This window comes from Oncorhynchus clarkii, chromosome 5 (genome assembly GCF_045791955.1).
Source record: "Oncorhynchus clarkii lewisi isolate Uvic-CL-2024 chromosome 5, UVic_Ocla_1.0, whole genome shotgun sequence".
Lineage (NCBI taxonomy): Eukaryota > Metazoa > Chordata > Actinopteri > Salmoniformes > Salmonidae > Oncorhynchus > Oncorhynchus clarkii.
Genome location: NC_092151.1, coordinates 60,569,497 through 60,588,846, shown reverse-complemented (window position 1 = coordinate 60,588,846; position 19,350 = coordinate 60,569,497). Strand labels below are relative to the sequence as shown.

The window sequence follows — 19,350 nt, the reverse complement described above, 5'->3', positions numbered from 1 at the left end:
AGATGTGCATGCCAGAGCAGAAACTATACCATGAAGTCCGAGGAACTGTCCGTAGATCTCCGAGATGGAATTGTAATGAGGCATATATCTAGGGAAGGGTATAAAACCATTTCTAGTGTGGAAAGTTTCCAAGAGCACAGTGGTCTCCATTGGGAAATGGATAGAATATGGAACTACCCAGACTCTGCCTAGAGCTGGCCGTCTGACCAAACTGAGCAACCATGCAAGAAGGACCTTGGTCAGGAAGTGACCAAGAACCCAATGACCACTCTGACAGAACAACAGGTTTCCTTGGCTGAGTCTCTATGGCACTTCACCAATCCAGGCTTTTCACGTGCCTTTTTTGCAAGCTCCAGGCGTGCTGTCATGTCAGGATTAGCTACCACCAGACAGAAGCCACTCCTGAGAAAAAGGCACATGACAGCACACCTGGAGTTTGCAAAAAGGCACGTGAAAGACAGACCAAAAGGCAAAAGAGGATGTTGTCTGATGAGACAAAAATGTTACTCTTTGGCCTGAATGCAAAGCGCTACTGTATATCTGGAGAAAACCAGGCTCAGCTCATCACCCATCTAACACCATCCCTACCATTAAGCATGGTAGTGGTAGCATCATAATATGGGGATGCTTTTCAGCGGCATGGACTGGGAGACTGGTAAGGATAGAAGGAACAATGAATGATGCCAAATACAGGCAAATCCTTGATGAGAACCTGCTTCAGAGTGCAAACCTTAGGGGTGAAGATTTACATTCCAACAGGACAATGATCCCAATCATACAGCCAAAGCAATGCTGGAATGGCTTCAGAACAAGGAATGTGAAAGTCTTTGACTGGCACAGCCAAAGCACAGACTTGAATCTCATTGACAATCTGTGGAAAGACTTGAAGATTGCTGTTCACCACCGCTCCCCATCTAACTTAACAGAGTTTGAGAAAATCTGCAAGGAAGAATGAACAATCAAAATCCCCAAATCCAGATGTGCAAAGCTGGTACAGACATACCCAAGACGACTCAAAGCTGTAATCGCCGCCAAAGGTGCTTCTACAATGTATTGAATCAGGGGTGTGACTTATGTAAATTAAGTATTTCATTTTCAATAAATGTGCAAACAATTCTAAAAACATGTTTTCACTGTCATCATAGGGTATTGTGTGTAGACGGGTTTTGAGTTTTGAATCCAGGCTGTAACACAGATCTGTGTGTGTGGTGTATGTAGGCACCTGACCTGAACCATAAGAGAAACTAGGCATCTACCACCCCACTATCAGATTAGGTGGGGCAATGTAGCCTGTTTTTTGTCCCCTCACTTTTGTTTTGAAATCACCATCACCCACTAATTCATTTTTTTGCAGATTAAGTGTTTATCGTTTACAAATTAGCCAATGTTCTCTTCTCCTCTCGCTTTGGCCAATGCAGTGCTCCTCACAAAAGTGATTGCTGTCCTCATTATGAAATTAGCAACTTTACCCTGTATATATAAAAATGAACATATGAATGAAGTTTTTAAGGCAAAACTACCAAAACCATTGCTGATGCTGAACCTGAACAATCAAAATAATATATATTGTAAACCCCTTTTAGCAGGTATAGCCAGATGAGAGATGTCTCTGATAGCTTACTTTTATTCTGGAAAAACACAAATGTTAACAGCGCATAGATAACAATAACCTAGCAAATTACATAGGATGTCACTCAATTAATAAGCCTAATATCACATAAAGCCATTTTAGCATTTGAATACTGAAGGTTACGTGCAGATGTGCAAGATCAGGAACAGGCCGCCTACGTTGGTAAGCGTGCGAAACTGGGCACAGTTTGACTAGGCTGTTATTGCCTGGGGTTGTTCAGCATGCTTAAATGACTTGCAGATCAGTGACTGTCAACACAGTTAAATGCAGTTCAACACTGAAGGGGAGGACACATCAGTTGTCACAAAAGATGAGAGGTATTTTTGGAAGGTTAAAATAATTGAATATGAGCAACAACAACAAAAAACTTAACCACCGATTCGTCACATTTGAATCTATTCTGTGACTGATGCGTGCTACATTTGGATCGGTTTGGGATCCGCAGACCAATGCACCGGGGACCAATGCATATCTGTGAATCTTTACATCCCTACTGTCTAATACAGTAATACCCTGAAGAGATGCACTACTGAAAAGCAAGCCACACAGTTCGTCTGAATAATTCATAGTGTAGATACAGTATGGTGTAGTATATTAACAAGAAGGAGCAAAGCGGTGTGCTTAATCTGAATAAGCAATGGTGTAGATCAGGGTTGGGGTCAATTCCATTTCAATTCCAGTCATTTCAGAAATTAAACCAAATTCCAATTCCATTTGAAATGTTTTCTCATTGAAAAGCATGGAAGATAATTGGAATTTGCTGGATTGTCTGGAATTTAAATGGAATTGACCCCAACCCTGGCATATGTATCGTATAGTATAGGAAGTCAAATAAAGGATATTGTTTTTTACACGTTTTTACTGTTGTGTACAGGGATTGGTTGACTGTAGCTTGGTTTGAGGTCTAGGAGAGTTTCTATGGAATGGGAAAAGAGACAGAGTATGAAGTGTGAAATTGCCTTGGCCAGATTCTCTTAATTTGTGTGCTGGGCCTGATATGCAATATGGGTCTGCTACTGCGCTTTGTGCTGGAATACAAACAGCTGCACCATTATTTGTACTACGATGGAATAAATGAGAATAAATATTTTCACAGATTTAGCAAGAATTATAGTCAATTGTTGCCGTGAATGAGGGTTTGCCTCCAGCATACAAATGAATAACCATCCTTCCTGGGGTTCTATACAACAACCAATCACCATTTAATATCTTACACTTTATTTCTGTTTGCATATGGAAAACCCTGTACACTATGTCACACATCTGGGTATAAAGATCTAAGAATGGATAAATAATATAAAAAGGATGATACATAATGAAACTCAATTTTAATTATTTAAATATAATGACTGCTGCACTGGAGGCAGCGTGGCAGCCGTGTTTTATGATTGCTTATTTAATGCGCATTTAATTAAAATAATACAACCGATTTCCTTCCCACTCTAAGTTAATGAATGCGTGTTGTCCCCCTGCAGGATTCACAGAACTGGGGCCCGGTGGTAGTAGCAAGACTGTGGAGGCTTTGAATGTATCAGGAGGCCCCCACCATGGCACCAGGTATGAGCTGGCTTCATCCCCAGGGGCCCCGGCACAAGCCACAGGCAGCCAGCTGAGATGGGCCCTCAAGGCCATGAAGGGTTCTAAGCTTGTGCCGGAGGGACACATGGCGTACGTGGGGAAGGATTCCATCTGGGAGCCAATGGAGGCCAAAGCAGGGCCCCTGGAGGTCATGACCCTGCCAACCAGCCCAGAGAACTACTCTGGCGAGGGGAGGGACCAGGATGAGGACCACAGCATCCCCCATGACGTCCTAGAAAGAGAGGAGGGGGATAAAGAGACAGAGACGGAGGGAAGCGGGAGAGGAGTGAACGACTTACCAAGAGGCTTTGGATCTAACGGTAACAGCAATCCAGCCAGCGGTGCCAGCAGCAGCACAAAGCCTCCTGTGTCTGGACTGAAACCCACCCAGACCCAAACCCAGAGCCAGACAGTAGCAGAACACACCACTATCTCCCAGTGGCAGCTGGTGGACCAGCCCACCACCTCACCTGCAGCTGCTGCTTCTGCTGCAGGCTCCAGCCAGGGCCCAGGGGGAACCGTTGAGGAGGCCAGGGGAGAGATTGTCTATGTCCGACGCCCCACTGAGAAACTGCTTCCAGCCACCTCCAGTAAGAAAGATGGCTTCTCCCCTGTGATCAGGAAGCAGAACCTGAACACAACCAGAGTGACTGAGAGACAACGCAGCCTAGATGAGGCCACCACACCTGGGGTTACCTCCAGACCTGCAGCCCCTATGGAGCCCCTGACCACCATCAAAACCTCCACAGCAGACACCCAGAGAACAGATTCCACCAGGGAGCCTCCTATCTCCATCATATGGGTTCCGGTGGAGAGAGAGAAGACAATCAGTACCACACCTCTGGCCAGAGATGGACCACAAACGGCCACAGCTTCCACTCAGTTGACCACGCCACTGTCCATTCTGAAGAGCAGCGATCGTGAGGCCGAGTCCAGGTTGGCCGTTTCAGAGTCATTCGTGGTTGGAAAAGGGTGGAAGCCTTTGGGAGGGAGGAACCCCAAATCTAAGGAGGACAAAACCCTTGTGACCACAGAGAAGACAGAGAAGAACCCTTTTGGTGTCATTGTGCCCACCTGGGGCTATGACCTCAACCCTTCAGGTAGGTTCTCTATTGTCTATATTACCATCAACATTATCAGCCTTTATGTAATCATGCTGTATAATTATAAAATCTATTCCTCATCATAATATGCTGCTAATCCGTAGGAGGGGATCTGACGCCCCACAATCGATTTAATGATGTTGCCGATGCTCTCTCTCTCTCTCTCTGTCTCTGTCTCTGTCTCTGTCTCTGTCTCTGTCTGTCTCTGTGTCTCTATCTATGTATATATGTATGTTGGGCATCAGAGAGGGCTGCTGTAAACAAAGAGGGGCTGTGAACTGGTTGAATGGAAACAGCCCTAGTGTAGTAATTAGAGGGTCAGGGTTAGTGCAATTAGGCAGGTTGTGAGAGGCTGAGCTCTTAGGCCCCGGCAAATCAATGTTGACGGAAGCTAGAAGATGCGAGCTGTAATTGACTCTTCCCCACCCCGTCTCTCGCCGAGCGAGGCCCTTGTCTATGTTCAGAAGGATACAGCATGTATAGACTTGTAAACATTGAGTCACCCTGATGGGAATGGGGTTTCATTTTTTACTCCACAATGAAGGCAGGAAGGGAAGGTAACATCCTTGGTTGAAGAGTTTTATTTTCTCTTGGCCTCGTTTAAAATCCACACAGTAGGGCTGACTTCCTGCTTAGAAAGTTCTAGTGAAATATTTAAATACCTATTTCGGTGCAAAGTTCATGTCCGTGAAAGGAACACTGATGTCCTATGTAGAATAAATGACTGTGAATGAATAATGCAGCATAGCACATCTGGTAGCTGCATATCTTGGATTGCATGCCTCAAATGTCCTTTATCACTGTACGACTTTGTTTCCTACATCCAACCACATCCAGCTGGATTGAGTGAGTGAGCAGGTAAATAAAAGGGTAGATCAGGGCCCAGGGTGAGGGGAGAGAGAGGGATGAGAGGAGGAGGAGGAGGGGCAGTGTTTGTCCTTTCTTACTTCTGCAGGTGGAAGTTCATAAGCCCCTTTAATCAATGATCAGCTACTGCAGTAACACTGTCCCCGAGCCCCACAACACAGCCCAGATCTGTCCTGGAAAAATAGCCTTGCCCTCTCTCTCTTTCTATCGCTACCTCTCTCTCTCAATTTCAATTTAAGGACTTTATTGGCATGGGAAACATATGTTTATATTGCCAAAGCAAGTGAAATAGATAATAAACAAAGAGAAAATGTACAGTAAACACTCTCTCTCTCTCTCTCTCTCTCGCTCTTGCTCTGTCCTTCTTCTCTCGCCACTCCTTTTTGTGGTCTCTCACCCACCCCCTTCACTCTCTCTCTCTTTCTCTCTCTAGCTATCTCATCATGATATCAGTATAGGGTATTGTTGTAATGTGCTGGTCTCAGCCCCCTCCCCCTTAACAGAAGCTTCTCTAATGTAAAACATGTAACGTGTGGTATTCCGTAAGGGAGCTGTCTTGGCCCTACTGTCTTCTATTTTTACGATGTCAACCTGATCGTGTCTGGTGTGTCCTGATCGTGTCTGGTATTGGGGGACAAAATCAACATGCACGCGACGGCGCACGCGCTCAAGTGATCAAGTCAGCATGTAAGGGGTTAATTACTCTTCCTAATTTGCATAATGTACAATCTAAAGCAAATTTACTCAGTGACACTATGACAGAGTATCTGGAAATGGAGGTGGAACTACATTGTTTTATATTCAAGTATACTGCAAACGGGTTGTAAAAGTCCTCTGCCATATATCCACCTCCTTGTTTACGATCTGCTTCGTACTTCACAAGGTAACCCTGTAGGAAATTTACACAGAGACTCCCAACTTGGCATTCGTCTGCAGAGAGTTATAGAGCAGAAGGAGAAGGAGGTTTACAGTGTGCAGCCTGTCTTTCGGACCCTTAAATTACCAAACACCAATCTGAGACTCTGTCTGAGAGGTGGCAAACAGGAATTAGGAATTATGGCCTCCTTGGCTAAAGCTTTGCCAAGGCTCTTAGATGGATTAGACCCACCGTACATTAATAACCAAGAAGCCCTGAACTGGAGTGTTAAATTTGGGTTGGAGAAAACAGCTTGGCATACTGTATGGCCCCTGTTTGCGGATAGTGTCGATATGGATGCTCAGTTTGTCTCCAGCCTTCGTACGAGACCTTGATACTGTGGTGTCTGTCTGGCTCTGTGAAAGGCTGTGCTGTACCCATAGACCTAAGAATATTGATTTTCTTTGTCCTGTTTCTGTCAGTGTGCCTCTTCCAGTTCCTTCAGGTTTATCTAAACTGCATGACTTCTCGTTGAACATTTCATACCAACATCATGGGCATTAATATGGAGTTGGGCCGCTCTAACAGCCTCCACTCTTCTGGGAGGGCTTTCCACTAGATGTTGGAACATTACTGCTATAACAGCCTCCACTGTTCTGGGAAGGCTTTCCACTAGATGTTGGAACATTACTGCTATAACAGCCTCCACTGTTCTGGGAGGGCTTTCCACTAGATGTTGGAACATTACTGCTCTAACAGCCTCCACTGTTCTGGGAAGGCTTTCCACTAGATGTTGGAACATTACTGCTATAACAGCCTCCACTCTTCTGGGAAGGCTTTCCACTAGATGTTGGAACATTACTTCTATAACAGCCTCCACTGTTCTGGGAAGGCTTTCCACTAGATGTTGGAACATTACTGCTATAACAGCCTCCACTGTTCTGGGAAGGCTTTCCACTAGATGTTGGAACATTACTGCTATAACAGCCTCCACTGTTCTGGGAAGGCTTTCCACTAGATGTTGGAACATTGCTGCAGGGACCTTCTTCCATTCAGCCACAAGAACATTAGTGAGGTCGGGCACTGATGTTGGGCGATTAGGGCTGGTTTGCAGTCAGTGTTCCAATTCATCCCAAAGGTGTTCGATGGGGTTGAGGTCAGGGCTCTATGCAGGCCAGTCAAGTTCTTGCACATAGATCTCAACAAACCATTTCTGTATGGAACTCGCTTTGTGTATGGGGGCATTGTCAAGCTGAAACACTGATTTCTGTTTAGCAGTCTGATGGCCTTGAGATAGAAGCTGTTTTGCCACAAAGAAAGTACAGAATCATCTAGAATGTCATTGTATACTGTAGCATTAAGACTTCCCTTCACTGGAACTAAGGCGCCTAGCCCGAACCATTAAAAGCAGCCCCAGACCATTAATTCTCCTCCACCAAACTTTAAAGTTGGCACTATATGGGGTTGATGGGGTTTAGCCCTGACCTAGATGTATCACAACCGGTCATGATCGGGAGTCCCAGAGGGCGGCGCAGAATTGGCCCAGTATCAGTGGAGGGTTTTCCGGGGTATGCTGTCATTGTAAATAAGAATTTGTCTTTAAGTGACTTGCCTAGTTAAATAAAGGTTAAATCAAAAATACCACTTTGCATTTGGGCAGGTAGCATTCTCCTGGCAGCCGCCAAACCCAGATTCGTCCGTCGGACTGCCAGATGGTGAAACGTGATGCATCGCTCCAGAGAACGCGTTTCCACTGCTCCAGAGTCGAATGGCAGTGAGCTTTACACCACTCCAGCCGGTGCTTAGCAATGCGCATGGTGATCTTAGGCTTGTGTGTGGCTGCTCGGCCATGGAAATCGATTTCATGAAGCTCCCGATGAACAGTTCTTGTGCTGACGTTGCTGACGTTGCTACCAGGGGCAGTCTGGAACTCGGTAGTGAGCGTTGCAAGGCTCACTACCGAGTTCCAGAATGCCGCTGGTAGCAACGTCAGCACAAGAACTATACAGTGCCTTGCGAAAGTATTCGGCCCCCTTGAACTTTGCGACCTTTTGCCACATTTCAGGCTTTAAACATAAAGATATAAAACTGTATTTTTTTGTGAAGAATAAACAACAAGTGGGACACAATCATTAAGTGGAACGACATTTATTGGATATTTCAAACTGTTTTAACAAATCAAAAACTAAAGAATTGGGCGTGCAAAATTATTCAGCCCCTTTACTTTCAGTGCAGCAAACTCTCTCCAGAAGTTCAGTGAGGATCTCTGAATGATCCAATGTTGACCTAAATGACTAATGATGATAAATACAATCCACCTGTGTGTAATCAAGTCTCCGTATAAATGCACCTGCACTGTGATAGTCTCAGAGGTCCGTTAAAAGCGCAGAGAGCATCATGAAGAACAAGGAACACACCAGGCAGGTCCGGGATACTGTTGTGAAGAAGTTTAAAGCCGGATTTGGATACAAAAAGATTTCCCAAGCTTTAAACATCCCAAGGAGCACTGTGCAAGCGATAATATTGAAATGGAAGGAGTATCAGACCACTACAAATCTACCAAGACCTGGCTGTCCCTCTAAACTTTCAGCTCATACAAGGAGAAGACTGATCAGAGATGCAGCCAAGAGGCCCATGATCACTCTGGATGAACTGCAGAGATCTACAGCTGAGGTGGGAGACTCTGTCCATAGGACAACAATCAGTCGTATATTGCACAAATCTGGCCTTTATGGAAGAGTGGCAAGAAGAAAGCCATTTCTTAAAGATATCCATAAAAAGTGTTGTTTAAAGTTTGCCACAAGCCACCTGGGAGACACACCAAACATGTGGAAGAAGGTGCTCTGGTCAGATGAAACCAAAATTGAACTTTTTGGCAACAATGCAAAACGTTATGTTTGGCGTAAAAGCAACACAGCTCATCACCCTGAACACACCATACCCACTGTCAAACATGGTGGTGGCAGCATCATGGTTTGGGCCTGCTTTTCTTCAGCAGGGACAGGGAAGATGGTTAAAATTGATGGGAAGATGGATGGAGCCAAATACAGGACCATTCTGGAAGAAAACCTGATGGAGTCTGCAAAAGACCTGAGACTGGGACGGAGATTAATCTTCTAACAAGACAATGATCCAAAACATAAAGCAAAATCTACAATGGAATGGTTCAAAAATAAACATATCCAGGTGTTAGAATGGCCAAGTCAAAGTCCAGACCTGAATCCAATCGAGAATCTGTGGAAAGAACTGAAAACTGCTGTTCACAAATGCTCTCCATCCAACCTCACTGAGCTCGAGCTGTTTTGCAAGGAGGAATGGGAAAAAATGTCAGTCTCTCGATGTGCAAAACTGATAGAGACATACCCCAAGCGACTTACAGCTGTAATCGCAGAAAAAGGTGGCGCTACAAAGTATTAACTTAAGGGGGCTGAATAATTTTGCACGCCCAATTTTTCAGTTTTTGATTTGTTAAAAAAGTTTGAAATATCCAATAAATTTCGATCCACTTCATGATTGTGTCCCACTTGTTGTTGATTCTTCACAAAAAAATACAGTTTTATATCTTTATGTTTGAAGCCTGAAATGTGGCAAAAGGTCGCAAAGTTCAAGGGGGCCGAATACTTTCGCAAGGCACTGTATATATAGTGTATTTTATTACTCCTCTGGTAATTGTTACGTCTCCCTTCGTAATAATGTTTAGAGAGCCTCCTTGGCCCTTGGTGTTGAGGCGCGCCACAATCAATGTCCCACACTGGCCCCCAAGGCCCTTAGCTAACCTCAGCAAGAATCCCTATACTCATCACCAATATCAACACAGCTTCGCCACAAATCCTCTACCATTCCCTCGTTCCCTCGTTTCTCATCGCCATCTTTCCTTCCAGTCCTCTTTTCCACGCCTTAATACGTCCATTTTCCATATCAAACGTTCATGCTGGATATAATCCCATTCGCCGGGTGCTTATTTAATGAATGGGGATTTGCTAAAGCGGCACCTTGGGGAAACTGTACTCCATGGTGGAGGAGAAGATAAAGAGGGTTACGCTAACTGTGCAAAGCATTGGCTTTCTGTGTTCCGGTAACAAGGCGAAACAAAGGAAGGAACCAAAGTGTTGAATGAGCAGACTAGTGAGTATCTCTTGGGGTTATGTAGACACTACCACCTCACTAATACACAACTGTGCTCTTCCCGGTTCAGGATCCCACTGGTTTTTCCTTATGTGGCTTTATATAGATTAGTCCCATAGATAATCCTGTCTTATTTTAGGACATCCTATTGAAGGAATAGTATCCAAAGCAGATTTTGAATGAATGTTTTATCTGTCTTCTTCAAGCGTATTGTAGGAAGGCTTCCTCTCCACTGTGTAAGCACTGAAGCTCCATCCATAGTGTTGATCTGTACTGTTTCTCTGAGAGAGATGGTCCCTTGGTGGACCAACTTCACGTGCTACTCACAGAAAGGTCATACAACATTATGATGCAAAGGACTGCGAGGGCAACACCATGTGGTAACACTTCTCGTGTGAGTGCCCTCTTTGCATTGTAGGCACATTTATAACACTTTACATCACAGGTGTCAAACTCATTCCACGGAGGGCCGAGGTTCAGCGGGTTTTCGCTCCTCCCTTGTACTTGATTGATGACTTAAGGTCACTGAGTAGTAAGGAACTCCCCACACCTGGTTGTCTAGGGCTTAATTCAAAAGCAAAAGCAAAAACCTGCAGAGACTCGGCCCTCCTACATGGAATGAGTTTGACACCCCTGCTTTAGATGAAATGCTTGATACATAATAATCACACACAGATTTTATTATTCATAATAAAAACCACTACGTACGAAGTGTCACCAATATTGCTTTTGTGAGATTAGATGTTTTTTTTATTCCTTTTTGAAACAAAAACTCTCAGTGAAACTGACTTAAAGGGCTGTGACAGTATCACAGTTTTTGTCAGGAAAAAAAACACTATTTTCCTTAACTTCAACAATAGACCATTGGCAGAATCTGTAACAACTATATTTTGCTGGATGTACAGCCAAGTTCCAATTATAAATAGTGAATGACTGAATCCCTGTGCTGGAGAGGGGAAATAGTATAATAATCTTCTACAAATATAATGGAGCTTTTCCTTGGAGCCCCCTGAAAGCACATTGTGAGACATTGTGAGACATTCTGTACAGTACTGTAGTTCAACTGAGAGAACAAGAATAGTGAACGGCTGCTTCCCAGATCCTCGTTTCCCTGCTGTATATAGTGCATCAAAGCTGGGACCGAGAGATTGAGAAACAGCTTCTATCTCAAGGCCATCAGACTGCTAAACAGCCATCTCTAACTCAGAGAGGCTGCTGCCTACATTGAGACCCAATCACTGGACACTTTAATAAATGGATCACTAGTCACTTTAAACAATGCCACTCTAAATAATGGCACTTTAATAATGTTTACATATCTTACATTACTCATATCACATGAATATACTGTATTTTATACCATCTACTGCACCTTGCCTATGCCGCTCGGCCATCGCTCATCCATATACTTATATGTACGTATTCTCATTCACCCCTTTAGATGTGTGTGTATTAGGTAGTTGTTGGGAATTGTTAGATTACTTGTTAGATATTACTGCACTGTTGAAACTAGAAGCACAAGCATTTCGCTACACTTGCATTAACATCTGCTAACCATGTAAACAATAAAATGTAATTTATATGGTGTTTGATCCTTCAAGGTTGTGTTCATTGTTTGCTTTGTACTGTACTATTGCATTCAGAAGAGTTACATAATCATTAGGGTGCTCAGACTGAGAATATCATAGTGGGCGGTATTCTGTGTCTGTGTCTTCTTCAGGGTCATTAAGTCTTCACCTGGCATGACTTCCTTAGCCTAGCATGGCTACCAGGCACTTCTTCCCTTGCCTAGCATGGCTACCTGACACTACTTCCCTAGCCTAGCATGGCTGTGAGTGTTTGAAATTAGTGGTCAGTCATTCCACAGAAGATAATTCATATTAGTCGTCCCTGTGGGCTTGTTACATTTATGTAAACAAACTGTCTGTATGGAAGATAAAACAGCACAGTACAAACCACAGCCGAAATCTAATGTCCTCAGTGGTTGAACATTTGGGCTGTCCACTTTATACTGGTCATTCTGTTTTAGATGGGCGTAAACGACAGTAGCAAAGAACCTCTATCGAGCCATATGTCATCCTCTTAAAAAGTGCCATTGATTTGATGTGTTCCTTCAAAACCGTATCAGTCATTGTATTGTTTTGTGCAGTCTTATAAACCTGCAAATCACATCACCTCTCTGTCCCAGGAAGTATAAAATGACGCTGGAGGTCTGCAGTCAGAGGGCTGTCAGTCAGTAGAATATAATACCCTCAATAGAGGCTTTGTCCTTGTCTGCAGAATGGGATCCCTCTAAACTGCAGCTCTGACCTGGATGGAGCCGGAGCCAGAGGAAGCTAGGACAAAGTATTCAGTCCTATCTGATTATGCATGGGGACTCAGGTTCCACCACTGATGTGTCATTTCACCGCAGCTCCTTTCCGCCAGGAGAACAAAGACCTAGACAGACAACCTGTTTCCCTATCCGGTCTCCTGTCGCTTCACAACACTTCTTATTTCTCTCTGACAGAGTGCGATCACATAGAGCTTAGAACCTTGCATTCATGCCAAGATAACGATAGAACCACCACTGTCTTATGCATACAGTATACCTTACGACATTTAAAGGAGGCCGTCATCATGATACGGTATATTAGTTTTACGTTTTGCAGCCAGATTTACCTAGAGATGTGCTGAAATCAAGGTTTACTGGGAAGACAATGAATTCATAGACAATTTATTTCAGTTGCGGGGCAAGAAATGGAACCCAGCTGGTTTTATGAGTTGGGAGATGCATCCTCTACTTCAGAAGATGTTCCAGTTAGTTTGGAGGCAGTGAGCTCATTGCAGTCACATCGCATCATGCTATTACCAGCTCGGGGAGAGAGCAATCTGGCTGTGGAGGGCATGATGGAGCTTGGCGTGCCAGGCGGTACCCAGAGAGTTCACCCACAGAATGGGGCGTTAAAAGGGGGAAGAGGCGGGAGATATTAAGGGGCTGGTTCAGTTTGCTATACTTTGCTATTAGCAGCCTTCTGTAGCCTCCAGCATGGCAGTGCTCCTATTAGAGAAGCTGTCAGCAGCAGCTCTCCAGACATGAATTGTGGAACAGAAACAGAACAGCCGGCAACGTCTGCCATCAGAGATCCAGCTCTAGAGAGGCCATAACCACAGCTGTACTCTCCTCCTACATAACTGATGGTTTTGTATGAACCGTCATGGTTGGGTAGGCTACTTTCTAAATGTAATCCGTTACAGTTACTAGTTGCCCAAAATTGTAATCAGTAATGTAACTTTTGGATTACTTTCCCTTTAGAAGAATAACACAAAAAAGGATCCACCAAACATGTTTGGTGTGTCATCACGGTGGTCTCTGACTTGTGGTCAGACTCGCTCAGGTGGAACAAACTTAAACTTGCACCATTTTTCAATGCTGAATTGACTATCATTGAGAAAACAAAATGTGTCATAATGTATTTTTTTGCAAATATCCTTTCTGAATTTAAGTAATCATCTAGTTTTTCAAAAGTGTCTATAACCTTATTACCATATTTTTTTGTTGGTAACGTAACCGATTCAGTTAGTGTTTTGTAATTAGATGACATGTAATCAGTTACTTCCCAACCCTGTGAAACGTGCAAAGGACTGTATGCTCCTCGAGATGTTGGGTGTATGTGGTACGGTATGCACTAAAAGGGTACACTGTCTGCTATGATTTCCAACGGCTCTCCTACCTAGTCCTCTCTCTGAAAGAAGCTGGAGATGGGGGTGAAAACAAACCATGAAAACAAAGCTAGTAGAATGTGTCTGTGATGATAATGGATGGATGGACTATTTCCTCATGAGTGTGACAGCTCAGATAATGCAATTTATTTAGGCTCACTGCAAAGTGCTCTTGTTGTAACAATATCCCAATTTGGCCGTCACTGTTGTTTCTCGGCCTGTTTAATTGGTCTCTATTGAGTAGCCAGTCGACATGTTGCTTGCTGCTTCTCTCCCTGCTAATTTAATGTGATGCTAGGAGGTGATCTCGGGTGGTGAAGGTTTTCTGGGTTTAACTCTCCCGAGCTTTCCCAGTGGAGCTAATTGTAAGTGTCATGCATTTCTGATTAAGCTATGTGTGTTTGTGTGTGTGTGTGTGCAAGAGGTTGACGCAAATGGAAAGGTTTTACTTTGGGATGATAGGGCTCTGTGCAAAAATAGATTTAAGAAGGACCTGTGAGAGGGAAATGAATCCTTGTGGCACAGAATTTCCTACATTTTTAATATAATTTGCTGTAGCACTCTGAAAGCATGGCTAAGAGGGGAAAGATAAACTCTAACATTTCAACTTTTCTGTTTACATTTCCATACTTGCATGTCCCTCCAAAATCATGCACACCATCACGCACGAGCGCACACACAGCACCAATGTATGACATGACCAGACCAAAATAGATCTCCTGGTTCGTCCATCCATCGTAGTTTGTCATAGACTAATGGATTTGATCAAGCTGGTCACACCTGCTCTCTCCAAACCTTTGTGTTGCATATTATGGCTTACAGAGGACATCATCACTCACTGGATCTAAAGCAAGGGAGGGAGCCGTATCCGGCCGGCTTGGCACTTCAATCCGGCCCGCAAGACATATATAAACATTTTTACCCCTTATTTCCGCCCAATTTTGTGGTATCCGATTGGTAGTTACAGTCTTGTCTCATCACTGCAACTCCCGTATGGACTTGGGAGAGGCGAAGGTCGAGAGCCATGCGTCCTCCAAAATACGACCCAGCCAAGCCGCACTTCTTCTTGACACAATGCCTGCTTAACCCGGAAGCCAGCCGCACCAATGTGTCGGAGGAAACACTGTGCACCCGGCCCGCCAAAGGAGTTGCTAGAGTGCGATGGGACAAGGAAATCTCAGCCTGCCAAACCTTCTAACGCGGACAATCCTGGGCCAATTGTGCACCGCCTCATGGGTCTTCCAGTCACGGCCAGCTGTGACAGCCTGGGATCGAACCCAGGTCTGTAGTGACGCCTCAAACACTGGGATGCAGTTCCTTAGACTGCTGCGCCACTCGGGAGGCCCCCGCAAATTGATTTTAACAAACAATTGGTCCCCCAAAAAATGCGTCCCTCCGTTGAATTTCAAAATCCCGATGTGGCCCCCGAACCAAAAAGTTTGCCCACCCCTGATCTAAAGCAATGTCACTTATCCTATAACAAAGTATAGCCGGTTTGTCGCTTAGTCAAAGACTGACATACCTGAACATTTTTCAATCAATGACATTAATTGATCAATTAATTATTAAGGAGACACCAAAACCGGCAAGACGGGAGCTGTCCGCCACTGGTATTGACTGTGGTAGGCCTATCCCATAAACCGTCTCGAATAGCAGAAATACATTTGATGGTCTGTTGGACTGGCAGCTGGGTCGAAGAGAAAGGAGGGTCTCATTCCACAGAGATCAAACAGACCACAGCTCTCTGGTGATTACTGTCCAACCCAACCACAGAGGTCAGCCTCTCTATAGACTCTGGGCTGACCACACTGACCGCCATGTTACAGCCAGCCACCACAGGGCACAATGCAGCAGGGCCAAGCTTAACCAACCAATGAAGCACTGATAGACCAGTCTTCTAACTTTGTCTCTCTCTCTCTCTCTCTCTCTCTCTCTCTCTCTCTCTCTCTCTCTCATCCTCCTCTCTCTGCATTTTTATTGGGGTGTGTGTGTGGGGCGGTTGTGTAATGAGGATGTCTCATTAAAGTAAGACAAAAAGTCAAAGTCTCTCTCGCATCTCTCAACCCCCCACCCCTCCCCTCTCTCTCTCTCTCTCATCTCTGTTAGCATCAGGAACCTGGCAACCTCTAAGTCACTCTTATTGCAGTGAGCTGAGATTGCATTGGGTCTACACCACAGAGAAGAGAGAGAGAAGTGCTATCTATATTGCAGGATAAATAGGTTTCATATTCCCTGGGTGTGCATTCAGCAGTAATTATAGCCTCATCTGCAGTGAGTGAAATGTCTATCTGAGGACATGGTGATACATTGGATCGTATGCCTGCTGTCCTCCCTGCCCTGTCAGTAGTGAGATGGAAACGTGTAGGTCATTTACTGTGCGATGGTACAGGCGATAGCAGCGTGTTTGATTTGAGTTTGAGTTGAATTGATACATTTATATAAACAGTTACAGTATGTATACTGCAGCAGCATATGAAGTAGCAGAAATAAAGAAATAAAACATCAAAGCTTTATGTACAACTGTAGGAGTCCATTTCCTGGACACAGATTAAGCCTGTCCTGCACTATAATGCACTTTTAATAGAGATTTTTTAATAGAGTCCAGTAGCTTTAATATTTGTCCAGGGAACTGACCTAATATGTATAGGTGAGTCATTTTTCAGGTTGTGGTTGAACAGATTGACATGGTGACTGTGATTTGTTATATTTCCCCCGACCCTCGCTGTTAAATGTAGTCATTCTAAAACCTTTAACTGTAAGGGATTCAGGACATTTTCTCCAGTGTGGCATTCAATTTTAGGTCCAGCTGTGTTGCATTGTATAGGCAATGGCTGATATTGTTCTTGAACAGGCAAATCCCATGATCCTTGTCTCTGGAAAGCTATTACAAGGTTCGTTAGCTTCCACAGTAATGGTGTTTGGGGGTATGTGTCCTTGTGTGTACTTGTGTTTATGTGTAGAGATGAATGTGTGTATGTGTCATTAGAACAGATTTGTCCTCAAATTCGAACTAAAATTATTACTGAACTCGAGAACTGACATGTCACATCGATATTAGTCACTGACATTTATTTCAATGCCAAAATTGACTAAAAAGTGAGAGTAGGATATAAAACCGAGTTTTGTGAGATTTGAGGACAAGAGTTTGTCAGGGTCTGAGGGTTGGTCGATCTACTCCTACCTCAGAACACACAGACAGGCCTGCACATCAGCGCAGCGGATCGGACTTCGTTGACATAAGAAAACACATGTAAATACTGCACCAAACACCTTAGCTAGATGTAAGATTGCACGACTAAAACCTCCTCAGCAAAAACATCCAAATTAACTACAGCTTTCTTGAGTTATCTTGGATTCATTCTGACTATTTTCAGGAAGTGATTCTGGCTTTGTTACAATGGTGTCTCATGGGGGACAAACATCAGTAACTGCCACATCGAACCACACCCCTAAAAACCTAGTTTTTTTTATGAGCAACCTTTTTAAGTTGTAATGTTAATGTTAAGCAGTTCTAGTCTCCTAGTATTTTACTAACAGATACTGTATATGAATCTAATAGGAGGATGACAGAGGACTCTGCAGAATCCGTTTCATAAGGACACTGTCATGCTAAACCACGATGCTTACTGTAGTCCTGACTGGAGACCAACAGTAAGGTTGGCCTTGCAGTGTCCCCCCTCCCTTACAGTGCCATGTCAGAGTCCGAGCAGTAGAGACAGAGATGGAATGTAAGAGTGGCTTTTTAAAGAGTAGTCTGTAATTCATCACAAGCCAGCAGCTAGCATTACAAAAAAAAGTATGGCAGCTCCCTCTGTGTCTTTCTGTCTCTTTTGCTCTCCTTATTTTTCTTTCTCGCACACACGCACACACACACACACACACATTTACATGCTAGCAACCAAGGGAAAAACTATTTTCACTTTGGAGGAGGCTGTAAGGAAGTGAATACTGTCATCTCTCTTGCACGTGTGTGTGTGTGTGTGTGTGTGTACCTGTGTGTGTGTGTGTGTTTGTGCACAGACGTGAGAGAAGTGGGACTGGTGTTGAGTGAAACAAAGAAGGTAAATGGCTGCTCTGACTCAGTCTTTCAGGGAGCACTCAGCAGAAATGGCAGTGAGCACTGCTCTCACCCAGCAGGGAAATAGGGACACTAGGGTTCCATTTTCCTTGCGTGGAACCAAAACTGAACTGACCCTGTTACAGTATGAAACAGCTTCTATATATAATGAGGTCTAGAGAGAGTGAGTTACTGGGATCTTTTCAACCACATTATTCCGGCATGAAACAAAATCAAACCGAGACAGAAACTTTTATTGAGTGTCCTTCGACTATATGAAAAACTCTGCTCAAAGAGAAATAAATGCAGTTTACTAATCTGGTACCGCGGAATACGACATTGATCCAATTCTCACACAATTAGTCACGATTGTTTACACCCAAATGGGATAGTGCTGCTCGCCATCTGTGTACTAAGACTACTGAGACTGCTGACAGACCATTAAGACAACACAGTAGAAGCATTCATTTAGCATCAAACGCACGCAGACGCTCACGCAGACGGAGACACACACGCATACATCAGCATCTGAGCCTGAGAGAGGTGGCCGTTCCTCTTCTGCTCTAATACCACAGTCTTGGTGCATAAACTATCAACACCAGATACTGTGCCTACACACACAAGGCCAGAGAAATGTAAAGAAACAGTGATAACTTAATGGATCACAGTTCCAATGTAGATAATGGACACTGATGTTATTGTCTGAATTCATATCTACCATAAATGTTGGCAGTGGTGTGTATTCATGGATGCCAAGGGAAGCCAGGCTTCCCCAAAAAATACATACATTATTTTATCTTTCATCTCTATTTCATACATTTCCTTTAATTCGCAAGAGGCTGAATGTATCCGGAGAAAGCATCCGAGCGAGCGACACAATGCCCCTCTGTATGTGTAGCCCAGCTATCTGATGCTGTCTGGTCAAAAAGAGTATGACATTGTTGCTGCCCATAGCATTGAATGCAAGGGAAGCCAGCAAGCATTTGGCCTCCCTTGATAAAAAAATTATAAAATAATTGCCAATCAGCGTAGAGCTGTTTTCTTTGCGATTTGTGGTAACTCTCCGTGGTTCTAAATCAATTGTTGTTTCGTAGTCCGAAAATGTCAGAAACATTAATTTGTTTGACCATGCTGTAGGTCATGTAGCAGTTTGTTACATGCAATATATTTTGTGGACTTCACTGGACAGATGTTGCTCTCCGGTTTTGTGATGAAACAAAGCTGTGGTTGAATTTATTCTGCCACTGTGTCTTCTTATTGTCTCTGCCTTAGGCCTATATATGACGGTGTCAAGGCATATGAACTAACAGGTTATAGAGCAAACAACGCAATTATCACAACACAGGTTGTAATATGGCTTTTTTTCCTGGCTTGGCTTCAACTGTGATTTTACCGACGCACCGCTAGCAAATGTTGGAACATTTCTAGTGAG

The 19,350-nt window shown here is 43.9% G+C and overlaps 1 protein-coding gene across 1 annotated transcript in view; it reads left to right on the top strand.

The window, feature by feature from the left end:
- Window positions 1-19,350, top strand: part of LOC139410136 (neurocan core protein-like) — a 203,130-nt gene that overhangs the window by 73,434 nt on the left and 110,346 nt on the right. The window contains exon 9 of the mRNA XM_071155579.1: window positions 3,106-4,308. Coding sequence (XP_071011680.1) covers window positions 3,106-4,308 — 1,203 coding nt within the window. The remainder of the gene's footprint in view (window positions 1-3,105; window positions 4,309-19,350) is intronic.